Source organism: Pholcus phalangioides, unplaced genomic scaffold (genome assembly GCF_987345545.1).
Source record: "Pholcus phalangioides strain wild (caught in Gottingen) unplaced genomic scaffold, Ppha-v1.0 ptg000008l_1, whole genome shotgun sequence".
Taxonomy (NCBI): domain Eukaryota; kingdom Metazoa; phylum Arthropoda; class Arachnida; order Araneae; family Pholcidae; genus Pholcus; species Pholcus phalangioides.
The window spans coordinates 15344376-15371522 of record NW_028301601.1 but is presented as its reverse complement, the minus strand read 5'-3'; the positions used below and the strand labels follow the sequence as shown (position 1 = coordinate 15371522).

The window sequence follows — 27147 nt, the reverse complement described above, 5'->3', positions numbered from 1 at the left end:
TGTATTAGCAAAGAAAAGGATATACGTTACATGAATATCTAAAATACATGTAGATAGAATTTAATGTTGATGAAGAGTAAAGTAGATAAGAGAAATAACAAACTCGTATTTGTTTGTAAAACGATTTATTTCAACAAATTCATAGTTGAATAAAAACAATGTTCTCAAGTTATATCACTAACCGAGATTTAAATAACATTTTTAACAGATCTTATTAATGGCAGCAATAGCTTATACAAAGACTATCAAAAACTCATAATCTTCGTAGCTTATATTATACACTATCTACCAATAAGTATTTGGACACCTGTGATAGAAAAGAAAAACTAACTTTATTCAAAATCAATAGTTGGTAGAGCCTCCACGAGAGGCAATTACAGCGTGAACCCTCCGGGGCATACTTTCCACAAGTCCTTGTGTGACGGCTAGTGGTATTTTCTTCCACTCGGCTTGGAGAAGACATGTCAGTTCCTTCACCGATTTTGGACGGGTAGGGCACCCCTTAATTTGGCGATCCAACTCGTCCCAGAGGTTCTCGAAAGGGTTCTGGACTCTGGGCAGGCCATTCCATTCGATGAACCCCATTGGCACCATACCAAGCCTTGGTTAACCTCGCAGTATGACAGCTGGCATTGTCGTCCTGGAAGTAACAGGGGTCCACCCCGTAAAACTGACACAACGTAGGAAGCACATTGTCATCCAAAATAGTGCAGTAGGTATCGGCGTTGAGCTTACCATGAATGGGGACCAAGGGTTCCAGTCCATACCAGGAGAAACACCCCCAGACCATAATTCCACCTCCGCCGAACTGTTGGCACAATGCATTCTGGCAGGAGACGTTCTCCAGGCAGACGCCAAACCCAGACCCTGCCATCCGAACGGTAGAGGGTGAACCTTGATTCGTTGCTCCAAAGAACCCGTTTCCACTGATCTACGGTCCAATTTCGATGTGCTTTGCACCACATTAATTGAGCAACGTGGTTGGACTTTGTGATCAAAGGCATATGGGCAGCAGCACGACCATGAAAACCAATCAGATGTGCTTCCTAACGGATGGTATTCATTGAAACAATACTCCCGGATGCCTGTTGAAACTCCTCGCGGATGAGGGCCATCGGTTGGGTGCGGTTCTTCCGAATTTCTCTGGTCAGCACCCGTCGGTCTCTATCGCCCAGTTTCATTGGTCTGCCGACTCGGGGCAAATTCCGACAATCACAGCTCACCTTCCACTTCTTAATCACATAGGCTACTGTCGATTTTGGGTACTTCAGCTCGCTAGATATGTCCCTTAAGGATCGGTCATTTTTGTGATACCCGATAATTATACCTTTCTCGAAATCAGAGAGCTCCGAACTGCACGGCATCTTGCATGCGACTAATGCCGATGTTGTTTCCTACACGATATATACCGGCGGAGGGCGTGACGTATCTCAGGACCGCAGATATCGTCATTTGCATAGGTGTCCAAATACTTATTGGTAGATAGTGTATATCTCGTTGCTATGAAGCAAACATCAACACGTAGATCACATTAAAAATATTTCAAAATACTCATCTGGTATAAATTTCCTTCATTCATATATAAATAATGAAATTCACACACATGAACTAAATTAAATAAGACACAAGACCATGTTAATGGGTCTGATAAATATAGAAACAAAAAAAAACAGACACAAAATGATGCTCAAATAGACAATATGACAGTTCATATAAAAACAAATTAATTTTTTAAAAGTTGATTGCGAATTGAATGAATGATTATAATAAAATAAGGAAAATAAATTTACTCAATACTACTTTTGTACGCTTTTTCATCATACTTCACAAGCTTGATTTGGTTTTTCAGATTCTGCCTTTTCAGGCTTACAGATCAAGCACAGGATGTAGTGGCAGAAAGCCAATGATCCACTGAGGATGGCCACCAGCAGGAATGATCTTCTACCTCCATACAGATCGAATGAGATTCCCGCTACAAGGCAGCCTAATCCATTACCTGGATGAGAAGAAAAATATGAGTATGCATTCTCTAGTGGAAGGTAATTTCGATCAAGTTAGTGGAAATGAGTCACGACAAAACTATTGATATTAGTAGATCACATATCACACAAACAACACATAACATCACGTGTAATCATATGAATAAGAAATACTATATATTCATCACAATATAGTGAAACTCCTGTATAACAATGTTCAAGGAACTGGGGAAAATAATCGTTATACAGAATTTATAATTATAGATGGAATGTTTCAACACTGCAAGATGTTGGTTGGTTCCATGGACACCATAGCAAAGCAGCTTCCCTCAGCCTTGCCTCGGGGCATATGCAGGTTCTATTTCTAGAAGAGTGCAAGGAATCTCAGACACACACTTTGAGTTACTAACTTTCAAAAAGTATTTTAAATGAACAGAAATTGATTAAGATATGTAAAGGTATTTTCTTTCAATATTTAAATTTTTTACAGAAATATTAAAAAAAAATTCCAATAGTCTTGCGGGGGTGGCGGCTCTAAGACTATTAATCTCTACACCCTCCTCTGCTTACGCTTCTGGCCAGGGAAAGGGATTTTTCCGAGACCTCCTACCTGACTAGAAATCCCTATACATGCTTACTCTCAAACATTTTGACCAGATCTCATTAGCATGAGGCCCTACTCTTCACTTAAGGTCCCAGGCTACTTTACGGCAGACTAACTCCAGTCATATCACCATACAGAAATTTCCAACAATTGGAATTGGGTGGGAAATGGATGCCATCTATTGGTGATCACTCCAGGCTCGGTAGGCAAAGAACTTGTTTTCTATTTTCTTCCCCTGGATTTGAACCCGGGGACCTTGGTGGCAACCTTTGTGGAAGAAGGCCAGCATCTTACCACTGTGCCACTCAGTGGCTAAGGCTCTAGGCTGTCCTGCAAGTGTTTCCATCCATTAAGACGGCAATGGTCAGGACTAGAAAGTGATATAGCTACATATATATAGACTATTACCATTGTAGGTAGCGGGTATCATTATACAGGATTTTCACCATAATACTGTATATATCACACACAAATAATGATGCAACATAAACATCAAATGAATAACTCTCCATATATATGCATATACCGCATGCACCACAGTAGCTGGAAGCATCAACAGAAGCGTGCGCGCACATAACACACATCAGCAGCAAATGACACTGTACAGTACTGGAAATAAAATTAGGTAATATTCTGGGGAATTTTCAAGTCATGGCACACACACTATGGTTGATTGTCTTGACTGTATAGGTCTTGATGTCTAGAAATATGTGCACAACAAAAGAGAATATTAACTTCATACAATATATGTTGTGAATAGATTCCACTTCTAAATAACATTCAATTTGTCATGCTACGTTTGATGCTATCTGTAACACTTCTGAAGAGAACATTGTAAACCAGATTTTTTTGTTTTGACAAAACAGAATACTGCTGGTATAAATTATGATTCTTACTCCTAAATCGCAGCAGAGTGACACTCTCAAAAGCAGATTAATTTTAGATACTGTGAAAAATAAATTGTCCTAAGTGAAAAGGTTCACCATGGGAACACTGTAAGATTGTTGCTTTCTACCTGTAACATTTTTTCTCATACTTTGATTTTGCAGGTGATTTAGGAAACAGAAACAGAAGGAAGATAAAATAGGGAAGTGTGGGATGGATATCAGCCAATAAAGCAATGCTTAATTTAAGCTCAATAGAAGAAAGAATAAAATTAGAAGAGGATCAGATAAACTGAATACAACTCATTAAAAAACTCAATTAAAAAAACCTGCCTTATGAAAAACGGAAAGCACTCTCACTTCCAGTTTGAAAGTTTGTACATTGTATCCCTATAATTAAGCAGAGTGGCACTACTACTACTTGACCATACATGCACCTCAAATATTTCTGTGGGGAATTTCTAAAAAATTGGTATATGCTAGAACACGTTTTCTGAGTGCATGATGTGTTGCTTTAATGCTTCCAGAACTTTTCAGGGTAACACCGCCATTCGGAGTTTACCTCAAACTGCAGGTATCTACCTAAACAAAATAGAAATAGTCTTTACAGTCTATAGATATAGTCATTGTTAAATCATGAAATGATTGCAGCTGGGGCAGGGTGTTATATCTTGATAAATGAATCCACCAGGCTTCTTTCTGTGGCTGTGGGGGAGGTCTGTGAGTAGGAACATATGTCAAACATGAAAAGTATATAACTCTGATGACCTCATAAATATGTTAGAGTCACATAGAAAAACCCACACAACACTTCCTCAGAAATGCTTAGGAGATTGCTTGTAAAGTTTAGTATTAATAGTAGTGTGACAAGGAAGATTGGAGATAATCCACAAAGCAAAGCATAAAAATAAACATTTTATTATCGATGTCATGCAAAACATTCCAGCAAATTCACGCAAACTAATGTATAGGCATGAAAAAGTCAATAGGTGATAGGAGTTTGAAATGTAGGGGAGATTTTGGGAGAAAATCAGATCAGAAGTTAAAGCTAAAAAACCGAAATAGGTGAATTTTGACTAATTTTTTTCTTGAAAAGATGATATTCATGTACATATAGGTCCTAATATATTTTTAAAATTGCATCTTTAATCAATAGTGTTTATAAAACTTCAGAGTTGTATAGGATGCTAAGAATAAAATGAAGATTAGTTTGTCTGATAAAAATTTTGGAATGGATTCAAGACCAGAAGAAAAAATTGAAGTTCTTGCCATTGTACAGTCTCATATGGAAGGCTCAGAAGCTAATCAGTATAAGTCGGTTTTCTGAAAATTCCTTTTTAATTGCAAGTGCATCTTCATTGCTAAAACTTTCAGTTGCCAAAGCATTCAAGTCACTATCTGTATATTGCAACAGCAGATAGCACCACTAAATAAAAAAATTGTTTATCTCATTTTTAATGTTTATTGACTTACTAACACTGATCGGCTTCTGAGCCCTCCATATACCATTGCCGTATTTTTGAAAGAGGAAAAAAATTATTTGGGAAGGAAGAGTGAAGAAAACACTATTTGCCACACACAACATTCAAATTAGTAAAAAAATTAGTAGTTGCTGTGTAAAAACGACCATTCAGCTGATAACTTACACACACACATTAGCATGTTAATTTTAACAATTTGCAAGTGAAAATTTACACCTCAAGTCTTAATATTGATTTGTGATAATTTATTATCATCATTGAAAACTATAATTTATTGCAAGTCACAACATGACAATTATTATAGCCTGATCTCCCCCTCCCTTTTTGAAATGATAGAATTTACATATTCTGCCTTTCTGTGCTGGTACCCTTAGCTAACCTCTCCAGTCATTGATATGGAGATGCTGAGCATTATTCACATTTTAACCTATATTTGTAGGCTTTTATAGGTTGACAAAATATGATCTTTAAAAGTTATGAGAATGAATCAGACCCGCCCCATACCTAGTGATTCTTTAACTATTATTGTTAAATTAAGTTATTATAGGATATTAAAGGGAACCTCTCTCTCTCCAAATCTCTGATTTTTTGAGGCAGGTAGAGGTTAGCATTGTTAAGCCGTCGCAACATTGTGTGAATACAATTATGTCATTCAATTGGCTGTTCAGCAATATTGGCAAGGCGTTATGTATGTCACGGAAGCACATACATGTAGTCAGTAGTTAGTATTTTCAAACACGAATAAATCTGAAAAAAAAGGTATAGTTGAACAACTCACCTATGCCTTGGTATGTCCCTCCCAAAACGCCTTGGACGGTTGCTTCTGTGCCTGCTAGCGAGGCGTGTTCGCCGTACGACGTAATTGTAGCGTAGCACAGGCCATAGGTGATTCCATGAAGGATTTCCACGGGCAATATTATCCATGGGTTGAAGATGAAATAGTAGGAGAGGAAACGCAGCGCAAAGCCGCCGAATATCAGCGTCACACACTGCCAGTGTCCAAGCTTCGATATCATCCACCCGGATATGAACAGGAAAGGACCTTCACCAAATAAACATGACACCGTGAGAGCCATCCCCATTTGCAGGCGAGTGGCGTCCAAGGACTGCATGTACCAGATCACGTAGTTGCAAGCGTAAGCGTTCAGCATTCCCATCAGGAGTACGTTGACTTCCATCAGCATGAAGTTCCTAGACATCAAAATCTTCCTAACATCGGATCCCATGCTAGAAGATTTCGAGAAATTCGGAACCTTCACGAAGAAAAGATTGCCAAGACATAGGAGAGACATGGCGGCCATGAGGTACCAACCTGCGGAATAATCCTCGCTATCGCTGCTGCAAAGGTGATTCAGGTAACCCGCGATAGGAGATGCTACGCTCCAACCGATGGAACCCCAGAATCTCTGACGACCATAATCAGAGTCTGTACCCCTGATAGTTTCGTAGCAAGCGGTATCTGATAAAGTGAACAGGGCGCCATGGCACATGGAGCCAACGAGAGCCAGGATACAGAACAACCAGAATTGGTATGTGTGGTAGTAGTATTCCGGCTCCGGTTCGTAAGGTCTGGCTGGTTCCTCGTCGCAGAAAACCAACTCCTTACTGCATTTCAGGTAACAGTCGGCGGATGTTACATTGCAGAATGGAGTGTTGACTCTTCTTCTCTGTGGGGATTTGGTTTCAGGGACAAATTCATTGGAATGGAAGAACTGCGAAGACGGGACGGATTTCTGATGGTCTTCAACGGCGAAGTTCGTGACGTCATACGCGATATTGAAGGACAGATGTTTTTTCTGTCCTCCATCGCAGACCGTGTGGTGCCTTTTACGGAAACGGCAAGACAGGAAGCTTGTGGAAAAAGGATTTATACACTGTCTGACGCTCTGGTGACAGATGGCGGTGTCGATTCTTCCGTTGCAATTGAGATCACATTTGTAAGTTTGATACTCGTGGAGATTCTCGTAAACGGGAACTTCACTCATGCTGTAAGAGTCGGTCAGATTTCTTAGTTGCAGCGAGTAGTACCTTGCTGAGGTGCTGTTTGGGTCCCATTCGTAACCAGCCTGGAAGAAGAACACATAAATTGATATTGGGCCATGAAACATTTGTGTTTCAGAAAATTTGATATTTTTTTCTATTTATGAGCAATGGTCCTGGACTTGTCTTATTAGCAAGGATGACGCTTTAAGGGATGTTACGACCCTCTAAAGTCGATTTTTCAGAAGGGAAAAACTCCATTTCGACGAAAATTAAATGTAAATAATTGCAAGAAACCGTACAATAATTTACCTTTTGATAGAGTTCCACTGTTGCATTGTACACCAAGGCCATTTTCGAATCGGTGACACCATCCCACGATGATAGCGACGATGGAACGCCACTGCGCAGGGGAAGCTCATTTACGACCGGAGTCTCGATACGTGGCAGAGACAGCATCGAAAGGTTGAGGATGACCTCCAAGGATAACAAGGCAACGATGAACACCTTCATCTGGCTAAAACAGTCAGCTAGCAATCCAAACAGTGGCTTCGATAGCGTCTGAGAGAACATCATGCACGTGGACAACATGCCTATGGTCGTCGCCGAGAATCCCAGAGTGGCTTTCGCGAATACAGGTAGGTAAGGTAGAACTCCAACGTGAGCTGGAAGAGCAAGAGACGTTTGTAGACGGTATCTGACTACCTTTCTTTAACTTTTCTATAAAATGGTACTGGGTGAACTTTAATAAAAAATTTTTGATAGAAAATGTCTCCAAATGGTGAAAACAATAATAAATTTTTGACTAACTACATCATTTTTTTATGGAAAAGTCATTTTTGTGTCTAATTTTAAGCAAAATTCATGTGTTATTCGAAACACGATTGCAAAAAGTTCTATGAATGAATTTTTTTTTTCAAAGTAAGTTCAACAAATAATGATGCAGGTTTGGTACCAAAATTTAAAGGATTTTACGGTATGCCCATGGGCGTTTAGAAGTGTTTTGAATTTGTGGGTGGTCGTCTTGATTTTCACTTAAGAAATTTTGATTTCTGAATCAATGATGGGAGTGGGTGCTCGAGCATTCACAGCACCTCCGACGCCACTGGATATGCTCATAAGTTACACCCAAATCTGTTGATGTACTTGCGAATTTTTTGAAATTTCATTTTACATATCCTATATAAAACACTAATAAGACAAATATATGCGATAGACCTTAGATTTTGGTACAAAACTTCAAAAACATATGGCAAGATATCATTTTAAAATTATGTAGTGATACAATCAATAGATCTTTTGAAATCATGTTTCACGCTCAAGTGAAATTAAAAAAAAATAGCATTTCTCCATAAAACGCGTAAAAAATTTTATTCACTTATTTACTTTTATGTAAAAGCGTAACATTGAAGTGGGCGTAAATCACAAGAAATGGGGTTTTCATAAAAATAAAAATCTATATTTTCTGCCAAAATGATGTTTGGTACAAGGTTGTCGGATAACTTTGATCTCTTTAACGTTTAAATAATTTTTTCATCATTAAAAATAGAATTAAAAATCACCAATTTACCTCCATTGAGCAGAAAATAATGCGATTTGTAAGGCAAGAGCTTCTTATTCACCCGGCAACACGAATTGCCATCTTTTTTTTCTTCTTCAGTATATTTCTTCTCCATTTCAAGATCTCGTTCTAATTGATATCTATTAAGTAAGCATTAGAAGTTAGAAATCGTCAATGCAGTGATAATAATAATTTAAGAAACATTCACAAGCTTTTTATAATCCCTTCTAAACTCCTCCTCCAAATCTTGTCAGACTAAACATTTTCCATATTTTTTGTTTTCCTTAGTTTTATCTGTATTTTGTTCTCCCGGGGTGTTCTATGGACACTGACACGAGTCACGTTCACAGAGCAACTCCCCGAGAATCTTATCAATGTTCTCTTGAGGGTAAATTGATCTCCATCCGATAAGTATTTCCCATCTTTGGATATAGCGATCGTCTTTTCTAAGATCATTTATCCTTGTTTTTTTTAATTTCTTGCATTCAAAATCCTGCTGATGAAAAGATGGAGAAGAAGATTATCAATGTTTCTTCTTCTCTGGATCGAAAATAGCCTTTCTGTAAAGATTCCCTGATCGATTTTTCTAGAATCTCTTCAAAGATGTGATCTTTTACGTCTTCTCTGTTATCGGAAGTAGAGAGTCTTCTAGTTCTGCTGCGTGGGAAACGGTATAAATTCCAGAATAAAATTGTTTTTTTTTTTTTCGATTGTAATTTTTAAAAACTTTTCATACTATTATTTTTAAATTTTTTTGATTTGTTTTAAATTTTTTGAAAGTATCTCTTTTTTTCCTCTATGTTAATTTTTTTTAAATTGTTTTCATTTTCAATTTTCTGTAAATTATTTTTATGTTTTGTTAACGATTTTTAGCGATATAAAATTATTTTTACATTGCTAAAAAAATTTCTTAAATTTTTTTTTCGTTTCCCCATTAAATTTTTTTTTTTTTTTTGGTACTTAATATTTTAAAATTACTTTTTGTCGTTTGAGAAGCATTTAATTTTTTTTCCAATTTTTTAAGTGCCCAATTACTTTTAAAACTTTTTAGTCCGCAGTTAATTTGCTTTTAAGTACGTACAGTATGGTTTTGTTTTTTGTTTTGGTATTTCCAATTTGCTTTTCAGTTTTTCTCAATTTTTTTTTCTATTCTTTTGGTACATTTTATTTTTTCAAAATTTTTTTGGCAATTTTATTTCCGACAGTTTTTTTTTCTAATGTTTTTGATATTTTAATTTTTCCCAAATTTTTTAAAAATTTTTTAGTGTTTTCAAATTTTTAAAATAATTTTTTGGTTTTTATTTCTATTAAATTTTTTTGTGTCTCATTTCTATTAAATTTTTTTGTGTCTCATTTCTGTTAAATTTTTTTGTGTCTCATTTCTATTAAATTTTTTTGTATCTCATTTCTATTGAATTTTTTTGTATAAAACTTTGTAAAATAATTTTTCGATTTGTTTTGGTATTCAGTTATTTTAATTTTTTGGTATTTAATTATTTTGGTTATTTTGAAATTTTTTTGCTCGTTAATTCTTTAAATTATTTTTCTTAATTGTTTTGGCAACTATTCATCCTATTTCTCAATTATTTTATCAAACTTCTCTGTTATTTAATTTTTGTCTAGTATTACTTACTCCACAGTATTCTTAATTTTAAACGGGAGCAATTTAAAAGAAAAAACCACTCTTGTACTTCTAAAATACCTTTTCATTCTCTTCACGCAAATAGCGCAAAGTATTTGCGGTCTATTAATAAACTACACAAGGGAATCGACCGTAGTGTGTCAGTCTCAGGAAGTGTCACAAGTTCGAATTTAGACAAGGAAGGTCGTTTCCACGTGGGCCCAGTGACACAACACACACATAACCCTCCATGCCATCTGCATAGGACGTCGAACCTTTTCTTTCCTAAATAATTAATTAATGTTGCCGAAAGCCTGTTACTCTGACGGCATTCTTATAGCGTCAGAATCGATTCCTAACTGTCTCCTCGACATTGTAGAAATCACTAAACCCCTGTAAAATGCCATATCTATGTTAATCCTTTAAGCGGCAATGACGAGATAACTCGCCTCCACAAAAGCCTCTTATTTCAGCTTTGACGAGCCTGGATATTTTGTAAAAATTATTTCTCAATGGAAAACTTCCTTCTATACCCCTCAGTTTGCACCTGCTGAAAATCGGCAGAAAACCTACTTTATTAAAAAAAAAAAAATGGTGTTTTTGATCAAATATCAAAGGGGAAAGATTGGCAGACATATGAAGTGTGTTTTGCAGTGAAATGTGCCTTTATCGATTTCAGCGCTCGTCAAAGGATAAATGTGTATGCGGAAAAGTGGGTATACTTCTGCATTATGTGACGCAATGCCCTAGGACAAAGCAGTATCACTTAAATCGCTTGCCATTTGGAAGAAAATAATTCTTCATAGCCCAATGAACTCTAACAGAATTTCGAATCTTCTGACATTTCCAGAAGCCAGTTTATTATTGCCCCTGAACCACACATCCACCTCGTCCATATTCCTCTGCGGAACTTCTAACGAATCGGTACATGGTTGGACTGTGTTTAAATGTAGTGATTCTGACGTGTAGTTTGTTTCAGTGTAGTGCTTCCATCTGCCATGAAGTTTTCTAACTATGAGTGAAGTGTAATGATTGAATTATTGTATTGTTGTTTTTTGTTAGACTTTTTAATGGGGAGATCGACTCACATTCAATTTATTATTGCAGCGGCGATTGGGACTCCAGCCCACCAAATATGGTCATGGTCAATTTATTATTGCTGCATAACGAAAGAACTAGTTACTACAGAGGTCGCATCAAAGAAATAGCTCCATCCTCCTCGAACAAGAAGATCGACGGCACATGATAGGCAAGGCAGTGCCGTTTTAACGCATGAGCCCACCCGGGCACGGCCCGGAGGCCTCACAAAAATGAGAACTAGTTAAAATTTTCGAGAATTTGCCATGTGGGATCTCAGAAAAATCACTTGGCCCGAGAGCCCATGATGCTCTAAAGACGGCCCTGATGCCCCAAGGTCGTAGTTCTCCACCACTAACTCGATCACGCTAGAAAAATAACAGCCCTGCTATCTAAAACCTACTTGGTTTTAAAAATTGGGCAAGGGGTCATTCAAGTATTACGTCAGCATCGGGGGGGGGGGGTTCGGATTTGCTGACTTTTGATGGCGGGGGGGGGGGTTGAAGGTTGCTTACGTCATCACCCACCCCTTTTTGAAGATATGAAATATGCTAAGCTGCTGACGAAATTTTGCTGACGGAGGGGGGGGGGGATGGGAGGTCAGTGTTTTGCTGTCATTTACTGACAAGGGGGGGAGGGGGTCAAAAAAATGGCTGAAAATCTGCTTACGTAATATTTGAATGGCCCCCAATAGCAGGAGACGGGAGCAAAAATATATTTGTGGACAGAAGGAAGAGCATCAAGATTTCAGCCCTTCAGAGGTCAAAAAGAAAAGATCAATCGACTGCATGCATTACTAACGAAAATTCAAGACCCTAATCATATATTGTCAATTGCGATTTTATTTTTATTTTAGACGTAATAGGTCCGGCGTGATGGCGGGCGCGCAAAGGACGCTCAAGACGAAGATTATCAAGTCATCTATTCTTCTTGATTTCTATTGACGATTAAGATTTTATATACATCTGTCCGTTGAGGGTGATTACGATTTATTTATTCGTTCGTTGACGGTAGCAAAAAAAAAAAAAAAAAAAATTGGCTGGATTTTCCAGGTATGTCCGACCTTCGGGAACACTCTGATGTCTGTATCGGATGGGGAGCGGGGCGGGTTTTATAATAACAGTAAAAGTAAAAAGAAAGTGAAATGCTTGCCCCTGTTGTTGGCACAGTGATGGTCGGCTGAAGTTGGGTTTTCTGCCATTTTCAAACTTCAAAGCGCGATGCAAAAAAAAAAGCCGGTCTCTCATTTTAAAGTCTCTCTGCAGAGAGCAGGCATAACATAAAAATTAAGTAGTAATAGTAGTAAAATGATCGCTCTAGTCAACAATTTTTTTGCTTTTAATCGGGGAACAATGAAGAAGTTGTTCTAAATTTCTGAAATATTTTAACTTAAAAAAAAGTTATTGATCTCTCTCTTAACAAGCATTTTACTACAGGCACATTAGTAGATTTTATATTGACTTTTTAAATGCATCACACGAATTTTTTTAACCACCCTGTATATTTCTGAATTAAATAAGTACAGAAAAGTCCGTTCAGTTTACAACCAAGAGAGGAAAAATATGGCTATGAAAAAATTTTAGCTTTTTGCATTGTAGAAACATAAAAGGGTTGACTATAACAAAATTTTGCACTTTATGGAAAGTAGCAACTGGAGTATTCGTTGCATTATAAAAGTGTCCAATAACACGTGAGGAGAAAATGAGATAAGACCCGTTTGTCCAGTTTTTGAAGATTTCAAGAAAGGATAGAAAGAGGGAGGTGGGAGATATTTCAAGGAAAATAACAACGATGTCAAAACCAAAGGTCGCGTCCCACTTGCCCAACCAACACGCCTACAGATAATATGTGTTTTCCCACCTCCTATATAGGTGACAAGAACATATGATACAGCATGTTATGCCCCGTTAATAAACACCTATGATTAATGTGAAGAGATTAAAAAAAATGCCACTCTTTCCAGTCCTCTTCATGATGAATCTTAAAGAAAGAAAAACATGCTGTTTGAGAATATCCGTGGTCACTATAGCAAATGTGTTCTGATTTTCATTCATAAATACCTCGCTTTAAACGGATATTTTTTTGTATCTTTAGCTGTTGAACAATTACTTGCGAATTACTCGTAATAGCGAGATCCTCGTTATTTTAGCCATACTCGTTATTTTAGACTTTACTGTATTTTTGCTTTAATTGGTGGGGGATCCTCTCCCCCGGTCTAAACCGATTCATCACTTCTTCCATACCGTTTTCAATGGGTGCCATTTTTTTCTGAATTGAACTTCCAGGCACTGTGAGGTAGAAAGAAATAGTTATGGAATCATTAATGATAGGCCTCTTTCAAGGACTCATCATTAATGATGAATCCAAACGTGTTTTCATGGAAGCTGCATAATAGTATATTGCATGTTTTATCTCTCTTGAATACTTAATACTGTATAATATATACAACTCATTATATGGAGAGATTAATTTTTTGACCACCCTGTATAATTCCGAATTAAATAAGTACAACAAAAGTCCGTAATAAAGACAGTTTACAATGAGAGGGAAAAATGTCATTATAAACGAATTTTAGTTTTTTTGCATTGTAGAAACATATAAATGGGGGGGGGGGGAACAAACTAGACATACAGTCGTCGTTATAATGAAATTTCGTTATAAGGTAATTCCAGGTTTTTGCATTGTTCCTATGTAAACTTAGATGGGGGGATTAGAAAAGTGTTCGTTAAAACGAGATTTTTTCTCACTATAACGGTATTCGTTAAAACGGGATTCGGCTGTATTTTCTTTTATTTTGAACTACTTTCGCTGAAACGTGCATCTAGAGTTAACATACACAATGATGATGGTATAACAAAATTTTGCATTTTATGGAAAGCAGCAACTGGAGTATTCGTTGCATTATAAAATTGTCCAATAACACTTGAGGAGAAAATGAGATAAGACCTGTTTGCCCTTTGTCCAGTTTTTGAAGATTTCAAGAAAGGATAGAGGGGGGGGGGGGGGAAGAAAAAGATTTTTCAAGGGAAATGACAACGATGTCAAAACCAGAGGTCGTGTCCCACCTACTCAACCAACACGCCTACAGATAATGTGATGTGTTTTTTCACTTCCTATATAGGTGACAAGAACATATGATACAGCATGTTATGCCCCGTTAATAAACACCTATGACTAATGTGAAGAGATTAAAAAAATTCCACTCTTTTTTTTCCAGTCCTCTTCATGGTGAATCTCGAAGGAAAGCATGCTGTTTTTGAGAATATCCGTTGTCGCTATAGCAAATGTATTCTGATTTTCATTCATAAATAACTCGCTTTAAGTGGATTTTTTTGTATCTTTAGCTCCTAAACAATTACTTGAGAATTACTCGTAATAGCGAGGTCTTCATTATTTTACTGTATTTTTGCTTTGATTGGTGAGGGATCCTCTCCCCCCCGGTCTAAACCGATCCATAACTTCTTCCATACCGCTTTCAATGGGCGCCATTTTTTTTTCTGAATTGAACTTCTCGTGAGCTAGAAAGCAATAGTAATTAAATCATTAATGATGGGCCTCTTTCAAGGACTCGTCATTAATGATGAATCCAAACGTGTTTTCATGGAAGCTGCATAATAGTATATTGCATGTTTTATCTCTCTTGAATACTTAATACTGTATAATATATGCAACTCATTATATGGAGAGATTAATTTTCTTTCTGGTATGTAGATCTATATTGGAAATTATTATTATTTTGGAATCTGTTGTGTCCATAGAGGCGTCTCATGTTTTCGTCTCATATTTTTGAAATTTTTATCGTTATTTATGTTATGAAAACGTTATGAATTTTCGTAATAGAAATCATAATTATTTGGCTAATGTCAATAAAGTATATAATGAAATGGGAAAATATAATTGAAATTTATAATTATATATGTTTAAAAAATAATTTCGTATTGAAAAATAAATCATTTTTAATGTAAAATTAATTTAGAGTACTGTAATATTTTACTCACTTTTTCGGTATTTAAATGTTATTTCGTTTATTTTTCTCTATGTTTAATTTTTATTTTGATTATTTTTAACTTTTTCGACATTTGTTTTAATTATTTTTAATTATTTTAATTATTATTAATTGGTTTTTTTAGATTATTTTCATTTTTTTCGGATTATTTTTCCAAATTTTCTTTTTATTTAATTTTCCAAATAAATATTTTCAATAATTTTCCACTACTTTTGCGGTGTTAATCCTTATTTTGATAACTTTTCACCATTTTCTCGGTATCTAATTTTTTAGAATTTCCTAAATTTTTTCAGTATTTAATTTTTTTTTATCATTTTTTTAATATTTTCTTGGTATTTTATTTTATTTTTTCTTAATTTTTCTCAATTTTCTCGGTATTTAATTTCTTTCGATTATTTTCCATCGTTTTTTTTTATGTTAAATTATCTTCGATTATTTTTAATTTTTCTTCAAAAATATAAAGATTTAAGTATTTTCTTTTCCAATTTTTTTTGTAAATTATAGTTGTTTATTTTTTATACAAAAACGATTAAAAATTTTCAAAATTTCATATTCTGATCAAATTATAATTTACCCAAATTGAGAAAAGGAAATTTCTGTAATTTACTTAACTGTCTAAGCTAGAGGTTTCTATACCTTTACATTCGCGACAATATTAGGAATGAGATTTAAATATTAATTACATAAATACCACGGCACCTGTCTGATTTTTGGGCACTTTTCGCCCAAACGCACGGGTCCACAAGGCCCTCATGGTAGTGTGGGATCTAGTTGCAGTTTTCAAAAGTATGAAAATTGGTAGGCTTACTCCTAGCCAGATAAGGAACTTCTAAAAAAAAGTCCGGGGACCTAATCATGCGGTTCAGATGGCCTCGGTTGGTGTACTGTCACGTTTATTAAGAATCATAGCCTTTTTTTCTTTTGGCCTGGTTTTTAACTATCTCACCGACATTGACGACATATCTCGTCTTCTGAAAAGACTTTTATTTTAGCAATGACAAGCACGGATATATTTTAAAGCGGATTTCTCAATGAAACACATTTTCGCACAACCCTCACGTTGCATCTGCTGGAAATCGAAACACATAAATCCTACTTCTTAAAATGGATGTAGCATTTTACAGGGAGTTTGGGGATTTCCACTATGCTGGTTAAAGCACCAAAGTAATAATTACTTAAGGAGGGGTTTCACTGTATCAATTATTAATACAGTGTAAAACCCCTCCTCTAATAACTCTCTAATACAGTAAAACGGCCACTGCTCTTTCATGGCCAAATGATAGTTTTTCCCGTACTATTTAATATACTATTATTATACCCGTACTATACATTTCAAACCCCTTCTTAACGGTCGCCTTCTTTTATGGATGAATTTTTTGTCGGCAAGAGAGTGGGGGGTTTTACTGTATATGTGAATGAATGAGGGGTTTTGAAATTATAAAATTTTATTGGAGAATCTTGTATTACTTATGCTAATATTTCTTCCATAGAATATTCAGTTTCATATTTTTGTTTTTAATGTCAGCAGCGTAGGCTTTATTTCTCCATGGGACAGCGGAGCCCCATACTATTTTGGGCAGCAAATCATTTAGTCTCTGACTAACCGAACACCTTCTATAAAAAAAAATTGCATAATATACAATTATTAATCACTATTTATTGCTAAAGTAAATTACGCGGCGGGCTTTACCACCGGTCATCAAAGCCTGTCCCCAGCTGCATCAAAACAAATCCGAAAAAAAATCAATAAAAATCATCGAGAAATTTATTCTTTCCACGCCATTCTGGCGATTTGGTGAAATTTATCACGAGAAATTCGCTCCAATTTATCGATTTATATAACCATTCGTCCCAGAAACATCCCCGATATCGAAAGCTGAAAAATCCCTATCCTCAAATAATTTAATTCAAAATAATTTTAATTATAATTAAATGGTATTCTATATCACACAACTCGGAAAAAACTATATTTTAGTATTAAAATAATTTTATAATAATTTGAATACATAGAGAAAACGACTTACTCAGGCCGGTCGGTAGATGCGAGATGTTTCAAGCCTCAGCTCGGTATGGACTAATTTTGCTAGTGTCAATTAGCCATTATATATATTTGTCCATTAGTTCTTATTAATCCACGGTTCACCATCTTGTCCGGAATACTCGCGATGGCTACCTTTCAGCAACGGGTTAAAGTCCGTTTGGCCTTGGCTCTTTGGCAAATCAGCTGGTGTTAGCTTGTGTTGTTGGACTCGAGTCGATTCTTATGGCGCTATTGGCTGGCTCCCTCGACGCGGAATTTTCTTTCGGAACACGCATGTTGGCGGGATTCCAAAGAGACGTTTGACGCATGTTGTGTGACGGGAATAAAAAAAAAAAAATTATTCTGGAAAAAAAAAAAAAAGAGGAAACGAATTAATTTTTGTTTTTTAGCTAAACATAAACACCTTCGCCGCATGTCGCCCTCTGTCGGAGAATTCGAATGTTATTGAAGAGAAATAATTGACCTTTATATGAGATGATGTCCTTTTAAAAAGGTCAATGTGAATTTTTTTTTATGTGTTGGAATGTGATATTAGAAAAGTTAGCAATAACGTATTGATTGGTAAAATGTCTATCAGCGATAAAAAAAAGCTTGTTTTTTGTTGTTGTTGTTTTTTTGAGATTGTCTGATAATTTGAGTTCCGGTTAATCCGGATAGCGAGCGAGATTGAAACAAAATAGTGTACTGCGTGCGGTGTCGTATTCATAGCAGAAGTGCCCATGGCGGGCAAGAAAACCTATACGTGCTCAACCCAAGGCCAGTTGTGGCCCTGGGAGAGTCATTTGATGTGGCCCGCGACCTCAAACCTAATTTTGTAAAAATGAAGTAAGTGGCGTATTTTTCCAAATCACTTAGGTGGGCCGCGTTGCAGTTCCACATCGATTAAGTGGTCCGCGGCACTTTCCCAGATCACTTAGGTGATCCCACGACTCATTTACAGATCACTTAGGTGAGCCCGCGACACATTATCACTCCCAAGTGAACCACGATGCATTCTCACTTAAGCGGTTAGAGGCATATTTCTAGATCGCTTAAGTGATCCGTGGAAAAGTTGTAGATCAGTTTACGACCCACAGCATATTTATAGATCATCGTGGCGCAGTTCCAGATTTTTTAAGCGACCAAAGGCGCAGTTTAAGTTCACTTGAGTGTCCCGCGACACATTCCCAGTATCGTTTGAGAAGAAAGACAGGACACCGAGGCACAGTTACAGAGCACTCAAGTGACCCGTAGTACATTTATATATAGCAACACTTTTGGATTGCATTTGCAGTTTCTAAGTGGCAACCTTAATTTAACCATCTGGTATGGCTTCCCCTTACGCTTGATTTTCACCTGTGTCCCCCCACCCCGGATAGTCCAGGAGTGCAAGGGGAAACCCAACCGGGTACAATATAAGTTATCCCTCCTGGGTATTGCTCCTACCCAGCTGGAAGTAACGGCCTACGAATTTACATAATTATTCTGGAAAAACCTTAGTACTGTGTACAAGATACGGTATCGTTATCCTGAGGACCCGAGTGGAGTGATATTCTGTCTCTATACGTATCTGAAAGCACTTGCCTAACACTACTGTGCCATTAGGTTTTGGAGACTGTACCTGCAGAGGGACATGCACTTGGTCGAAGGGTTACAGAGAAGAGCTACGCGTTCTCTTGTTTGCACACAAGGCTTGAGCTGTGAAAGAAGACTTGATTTATTGTTTACGGAGGAGGAACGCAGGTGTCGGGAGGGAGGGGTATAATCGAAGTGTTCAAAATTTTTAACGGTACGGATACGATGGGCCATGAGTTAAATACACCGTCAATCAACTGCTTCGAGAAAGGGACACAAGTAAGGGACAATTCCAGGTTGTTGTGCCGCCGGAAGTTTTTCCCTCTAATTGGGTTGTGATAAATGGAATAGCTTACCTTTAAGGGTCGTGAATTGAAACACAATTGATACGTTTAAAAAGTACAATAGACATAGCGGGATAAATCGAGAAGCTATTAGATAAGACAACCATAATCTTTTTTATGGGCTGTGCATTATATAGGGTGATTATAATTAAAGCTCCTAATTTGCCTGTTGTGGTCTTTGTACCAATTATTGGCACCAATTTTCATACTTAATCACGAAAATTATTATCCTGACGCAGACCTGGGTTGGCTGTATGCAGCATTAGGTAGTATGACCCTGAGAAGAAGAGGGGCATTATGATAACTTATCAACTTTTATGCTTGTAACCGTAACTTTCAATGAACCGTAAGTATATCCGTATTGTTTTATAATCTCTGATAGGGATAAAACATTTATTTTGTTTATTTCCGTGAGTGCCGTCTCAAAGCATGGGGGCCCCACCTGGGCATGGCCAGGTTGGGTGGGGGGCTCATGAAAATGAAATCTAATTAAATTTTTAGGCTGCCACATGAATTGGGCTTATAGCCAGGTAGGGCAATCAGAAAAATCAATTTGACCGGAGCTCGTGATCGTCTTAAGACGGCTCCGGTCTTCCATTGCATTTTTTATATGCAATTTTCATAATTCTCCACCACTTCGGTTTAATGCGTTCAAAATAACCGGTCTCCAAATTTTCACACAAAGTTCTGTTTGGTTCGGCCCTCAGTGGTCCGCGGACAAATTTTCGAAAACCAAGTATTCAGGGTAAAAGAGTTCATTTCCCATTCGATGACCCGGGAAAGAGGAGAAAATAATGTTGTGTGTGCTTTATTTTTGCAATTAGATACGTGGAAACATTTTCATGGTCACTTCCGATAAATAAAGATACGTATTTCGACACCGTCGATGACGTATCCTTGGGCCGAAAATAAAACTTTCGAGATAGGGATCTGAGGATACTATTTCCATATCGTCCATCTGCTGCCGTCATTTAATCGCGAATCAACACGCGTTTCTTTAGAACAGGTTAGAACTAAACACAAGCGTGGAAGGTCTCCCTTTGGACCCTCCTTTTATGGTCAAAGAACTACGATATGCACCAAAAGATTGGTTGCTTTCATCTATTCGGACGTCACGTTATTGCCGTGAAAGATTCATCCTAAGAACTAGTGACGACGATGATCTCTTGAAGTTCTTTCAAATTCCTGCCTCTTCTTCGCCTCTCATCACAATTTACGTAGTATGGGCACCCCCCTTCCTTGCTCTTTTTTTAAATTTCAGTCCGCTCTGCTCTTTGTCTGAAAATGTCCCACTTCCTTGCTCTCCCGTTTATTAATTTCTGCTTCCTACCACCAGTTTTCTGAATTTGTTACCCTTTTACTTGCTCTTTTTTTTAATTTTTGTCTCCGCTATCTGAAGTTAAGGTACCTTTCCTTGCTCCTTTTCAAGTTTTTATCTCTTTCCGCCCCTTAATTGAATTTATAGCCCCATCCTCTTGCACTTTTTTTTTAACTTTTGCCTCCCTCCCCCTCTTATCTGAACTTACGGCACCTCCCCCGTCCTTCATACCTTTCATACGAATTTATGGCCCCTTTTTTGCTCTTCTTTATTTAAATTTCTGCCTCCTCTGCTTCTTATCTGAATTCCTCCCTCCTTACTTTTTTTTATTTAATTTTTGCCCCCCCCCCCATATCTGAATTTACAGATAATGGCTTTTTTGACTTTTAGATTTCGTTTTCCTCGAAGCTTTGAAATCGCCCTCAAAATGCATAAAGGCTTTGAATTTTTTTTTTTTTTTTTTTGATTAACCAGTGATCATACATAAAAAATTGTGTGCGGTTTGGTTAAGAATTGAAAGAGCGACTAAAAATGAGTTGATGTGCATGGCGGAAAAAAAGTTTTTATCAGCGCCGTCTGCGGTTGATTTAATGTAATCAAATTAAATTTATTCATTTCCAACATACGGAGATTTAGATTAGTTTAAAAAAACATATTTATCACCCAGAGGCTGTGATGCCTGTACGGATGATTTAAAACACTAATTTCTGAATTCTTGATATAATTTCTGAATTCTTGATGTAATTTCTGAATTCTTGATGTAATTTCTGAATTCTTGATGTAATTTCTGAATTATTGATGGAATTTCTGAATTATTGATATAATTTCTGAATTCTTGATATTTAAGCAATATATTTATTTATGAAAAATTACATTGTTATTTATTATTTTGATAAAATTTATTACAACTGAGTTTAATCAAAGTGAAATTGGATGCAGACAAATGTTTGTTGAAATAATTTTTACTTATTTTTTCTCTTCATGCAACTCTTATTTTAAAATTACTATAAAAACCACAGCATAGTATAGATAAATATTACTATAAATAAATTTCATCAATTTTTCGTAAAATGCTGGAAATGTTAATCACTACCAATCAATTCCATTTTTAACATTGGTAGAGTGAGAACAGTTTATGTAAATACAGTCATTCATAAAATTAAATATTAATTGAAAGGAATATGATATGAACGCTCTGTGAATTATATAACCATTTGTTATGTGACCTAATCAGCATAGATTTTTTAATTTAATATAATTGTCAAATGTTCAAGAGTTACGTAATATGATTCTGAGGAGTGTATTTATGTTCTGTAAATTCTAATGACCATTTGTAACCTTATACACTATTTTTCTATTTTATAATTATATATTTTTTAAATATGTTTGTCAAATGTTTAGAAATCATATTGAATGGTTTTGGTGACATTGTTGGAGTTTTCATGTATATACACATATCATTTTTTGTCTAAATGGAAATATATTGCAAAATATGCTGTAAACTTATGTTGTAAAGCATTGGTAATTTTTGCAATTTGTGGCAAAGTGGGTCACTTTGTGAAACTGATTTGTTTAATATTGTAGATATTGAGAATATTTGCAATCGACGAGATTTATTTTTGAAAGTAAGTGTAATCTGATGGGGAAGAAGATGTTTTAACCCCTGAAAACTGTTAACAGTATATTGATATTGTTTTGTATTAGTGAGAATATTTTATATATAAAGGGTTATATATAATTTAAAAAAAAAAAAAAAATTACCGGTGGTTGTTTTTAAGCAACCATTTTGCCATTGACTGATCAATATCTCTACCTAAGTAGAGAAACCAAGACGAGAGCTCAGTGCTCGGTACTTCGCATCAACTAGCAACGGCAATTACTGTACTATAAAAATATCCACTTAAAGTCTCAGCTTCGGTAATCTAGTGATCCAATCAAAATTAGTTTCGGTTTCACTAGAGACATCTGTTGTCAATTACTCGTATAAATGATATTTTCTGAGATTTTTATTGTGTTACGTTAGCGATACTTTTTATTTTCGAAAAACAATTTTTTTTCCATATGTACGGTAATTTATCCTCAACAATACGTAATAAAACTGGGTCAAAAAAATGTACTTACAACAAAAATCGGATATAGTGAAATATTGGTTAATACGATTTTCTCTTCAAAAGTTGTGAACTTCAAGCTATGAAACTTGCCAAGATGAATTAGTTTTGCTTTTTAGCGTTGTTGACTTTGAAAGACACCTTCTGATTTTACACGTAAGAATTTTGGTGATATCTTTTTACTTTATATTGTTTCTTTTATAAGAAAAATTACTTTCTAAAAAAAGTATAGAATTGATTATTTTGATAAGCCACTCTCAGTTGTAGAATAATCGGATACAGTGAAATATCGGTTAATACGATGTCTCTTCCACCTTCATGAGCCTGAACCATTGAAATATAACGTTTAAAAACTTTTTGTCCGGAGCATTTCGTCCTGCTTATTTATCATGTTTTGAATGTGGGAACCAGGGCTGGACGAATCTATTGTTGCCCGGGGCATGTAAAAATCTCGAACCGTTCTTTTATTTATATATTTCTTTATATACCTATACGTTCGCTTGTTCGATACGAATTTTCCAATATACTGTGCATTCCAAAAATTTAACGTTGATGTTTTCGGGATGACGAGAAGCATTAATTTCTACTTGGATTTTTTCCTTAAAAGACTTTTATCTCCGCTTTTGTTTTAGCGTCATTGCATATTATTATTATTATTATTTTTGTTTGACAAAAACACAAGTACAAACTGATATAGAAGACAAGTAACTGATACAAAAAAGGCAAGAATAGAAACAAAAAACACATGTAAATACATAGATTAGGAACATTCATTTTATGACCCCCAAGGGACTAGGTTGCCCTTCTAGTAGGTCTACAAAAAATAATTTATTGCCTGTTGGCACATTGCAACCGTCATTCATTTTTCCGAGGGGCGACGACTTAAATAGCGCATTTATAGTAGCACGCCGTTCTTCCATAAGGATACGTATTTCAAAGGGGTGTGAATGGTTCTGTCTGAGCATTGATGGAAATACGCAAACCAGAAAGCGGACGCATTCTGTGCATATTTATATAGGAGGGCAGCAGCCCGTATTTTTAAAGAAAAAAGGACAAACGATTACCGTGCATTTGTAGAGAACGCTCATTCCTCCTACGCATTTTGAGTGGTGTGTGTGTGTGTGAACTCCACCAGCGCATTTCTATGGGTACGCACACTTACCGCTCATTTCTTAACGTAGTGGACTAACAATTACCGTTGCATTTTAACCGGTATACAAGCCTCCTACGCGCATCTGGGGGGTGGGGGAGTGAGAGAACACGCCTCTGCACCAGCTACTTTTCTTCTCTTCTCACTTTAATTATTTAGAAAAAAAATTAAAATAAATTTAATGTAGAATATTTTTCTGATAGAGATGAAAATTTGAACAGGGTGCCCATGATGCCGAGTAGGAATACAAAGCCTACGGATTTAAAGGAACCCGGGAAATTAATTTGCTTTCGGGGGCCCATAATGCTGTTGAAACGGCCGGAACAAGAATAGAAAAGCTGCTCTAAGAAGTCAAAGATGAATTTTATGATTTCCTTTGTGTGAATCCAATGCTCTGACTCATCATCCTTACGTGTCAGTCTTCCATAAGCGTTACGAAGTATTTATTTAGCCTCGAGTTCAAGGCCAGGCCGAGCCTCGTGTTTTTGGCCTTCATCAGTACCAAGTTTCAGTCATTTTGGCGCGAAAAAAATGCGGCAAACAGAAGAAATGCATGTATAAAATCTTATTATTGCGAATTACACGCCAATGAGAGATGATTCTCTTGCGAAAACGCACACATACGGGACTAGATTTATGGCATACAAATTGCACACCAGAAAAATAAACAACACATACACGTGCCTTTTGGTTAGGGCCCCCATGAATGCGCACGCATACGAGGAAGTCAAATAATGATGTCTTTCAAAAATGGTGATGTAAGAGGGATGATGATGTGATATGTAACACTTGTTGGGATTGGAATTGATTTCTTGGAACTATGATGAAATATTTCTTGGTAATGAGAATCATCGGGAGTGATAATCACTGTTATGATGTCATCTGGTCAATAAGAAATTCCAAGAAAAGCAAACTGTGACATCGTACAGCTGGGTATTTGTCCATTTGACAGAGATATACGGTTTGTTTTCCGATGTCTTGTAGAATGATCCTCCACTGACGTCAATGTCTTTAATTCGTAGGACGTTTTTTCCTATAACACATAGAGTTTTTCAATTAGTAAGAACCTGAGGATCCCTCCGTCCAATGATCGTGCTCAAAGTTATCCCCGTGGAAATGCGCTGAGGCATATTTACCACTCGTTCCAGGCTCGTGTACAGATAGAAATGCAGAGGAGGTTTTTCTATTTCTTGAAATACTTGGGAGAAAACTCGTATCATTGGGAATGCAAAGTTATCGTTGCCTCCTAAAAGTATACGGGTTCATGTTCACCCTCTGAGAAATGCCAAATAAGAGGCTTGTGTACCGCTAGAAATACACAGAGTAGTCGTTCACCCCCCCCCCCCACCCCTGAGAAACGCATGGTAGGTGCCCGTACTCCTAGAAATGCGCAAGCGGCATTCGTTCTCCCATAGAAATGCGCAAGAGGCGTTCTTGTCCGGTGAATTACGTAAGGAGGCTTGCGTTTTGCTGAGCCCTTTTAGAAATACGGAGAAAGCGTTTGGACCCCCCTCCAAAGTTGCATGGGAAGTGTTCGCGCTTCTATAATAATACATGTTAGGCCGAACACATAGTGAGGTGACCACAAGGCACGGGAGGGCATATTGGTGACTAGCGACGAAAACAATTGTATTATTTTGTTCTACACCTCACATACGCGAGAGGAAGAGAAGGAGGAACTGAACGAGGTGCGGGATTCGAACAACGGTGGTTGTTTTCACATCGAGGTGGGGAATTTCACTATCTGTTGATTGGTTCGTTCCTCCCTGTTTTTTCTTTCCCTCTCCTGTGGAGACATCATCATCATCATCACACCCTTACATTTCAGAATCCCTCAGGTCATTTTCGCTCTCCTCCGCCTCATTTACTATGTGTGAACATCTCTTCCAACACCCCTATGCATTTTCCTCCTTCCTAGTCGCAATTCTTTTAACTCGTATCTCTTCGCTGCAATATAATCGCAATCGGATCCCTCTAGGCGGCATGCACTGAAAATCTCAAAATCCATCAATGGTGTACATAACAAAATGCTTTACCGCGCACAGAAAAAACAGCACTTCAGATAAAAATGTTAGAATGTTGGGTGCACTTATTCCTAGGAATGCGTAAGAGGTATAGGTTTGTGGGTATTATGTACCCCTAGAAATGCATAGGCGACGTTCACCCTCCAATAGAAATGAGCAAAGCGCGTTCGTTGAAATGCGTAGGATAGTTAGTTGCGTTTCGCTGGAAATGTGTTCGTACCCCAGGAACCGCGCAATAAGGTGTGAGTATTTCTAGGAATGCATAACTGTCATTTGAGAGTCCGTTTTACGACCTGGTATGGACGCAATCCTTCAAAGTCTTGCCTGTACACAGGGCTGTCTTATGGGCATCATGGGCCCTGAACAAAGTGATTTTTCTGAAGCCCCGTAAATGGTGGGGAGGGGGGGCCTTCAAAATATGTCTTACATTTTGAACAGTTGCATTTAGCGGACATCGTACTGATGAAACATTCATAATTTCATACTTGGGCTATCGAAATAATACTTACTTCGTTAGAAGCCAAATGGGAGGATCTATCACTCTCTTTCTTGCTGACCTTCCGCTCTTTTTTTTTTTTGTTAAATTAAGCTTCCCTCCGCGCTTATTATAATTTCTGGCCTCTTCCTGCTATTTATTTTAAATTTTTTCTCTCTCCACCCTTTATTTAAATTTCTGGCACTTCCTTTGCTTTTTGAAAAAAAATCTGCCACCTCCTTCCCATTTTCTTGATTTTTGCGCCCTTTTCCGGCTATCGGCGCCGCTGGGTGCTCATGGGGAAATGGTTGAAGATGCCTGCAGTAAGAAATTGAGAAGTGACGACTGTGAAAAATGACTTGATAAACTTTCAACATTACCTTCGGATGGGGTATCTTGCTTTTCAGATGTCTCGTCGGAACTACTCATTAATACCATTACGTCGAATTTTGAGCTTCCCTAGACACTACTGCATAATAAGGAAATGGCACAAATTGGATCATATCAGGAGGCATGACATTAAACATAGACACTTCTCCGTCAGGTGACCGTCTCTTGTTCCATTTACTTCCATTATAAGCCTTCTTTCGCTCAGTAACTGTCGAAGTGGACATCGTATAAGAGGAATAAAAATGCATGCATGTGATATAATACAAGCGTTACACTCTGCAATGTAGTCGTATTCGCGAGTGTAGATCGACTAATCGATGTGGTGGTCGACTGCTCATTGGACCAGACAGAGACGGCAAACTTGGAACAGAGCCATCACTCTCGGCTGCTTTAGCATCAGATTGAAAATTGGCACGAAATTTGGACAAAGGGACGCTTCAATTAATAATGCTCTGCTTTAGGTGAGCGCCCCGGGACACTATTTTTCCAGGAGACTTTTTCCCATGGTGCTGTTGATACGGCACCGATTGGTTTGTGTATCCAATACCCT

General features: G+C 37.0%; 1 protein-coding gene across 2 annotated transcripts; it reads right to left on the bottom strand.

Annotated features, from left to right (window-relative positions):
• Positions 1 to 112: 112 nt before the first annotated feature.
• LOC149083893 (major facilitator superfamily domain-containing protein 6-like) lies at positions 113 to 26805 on the bottom strand. Of its 2 annotated transcripts, none has more exons than XM_089234266.1 (6): positions 26588 to 26803; positions 17218 to 17576; positions 8499 to 8629; positions 7241 to 7593; positions 5727 to 7014; positions 113 to 1996 (listed from the first exon to the last, which is right to left on the bottom strand). In XM_089234266.1, exons 3-6 carry the CDS (start codon positions 8602 to 8604, stop codon positions 1818 to 1820), a joined length of 1926 nt encoding a protein of 641 aa, XP_089090392.1. In that variant the 5' UTR covers positions 8605 to 8629; positions 17218 to 17576; positions 26588 to 26803; the 3' UTR covers positions 113 to 1817. The 2 variants fall into 2 exon arrangements, with proteins under 2 accessions (XP_089090392.1, XP_089090393.1); XM_089234267.1 differs by having other exon boundaries at positions 1919 to 3283; positions 26588 to 26805.
• Between the last annotated feature and the right edge of the window lie 342 nt (positions 26806 to 27147).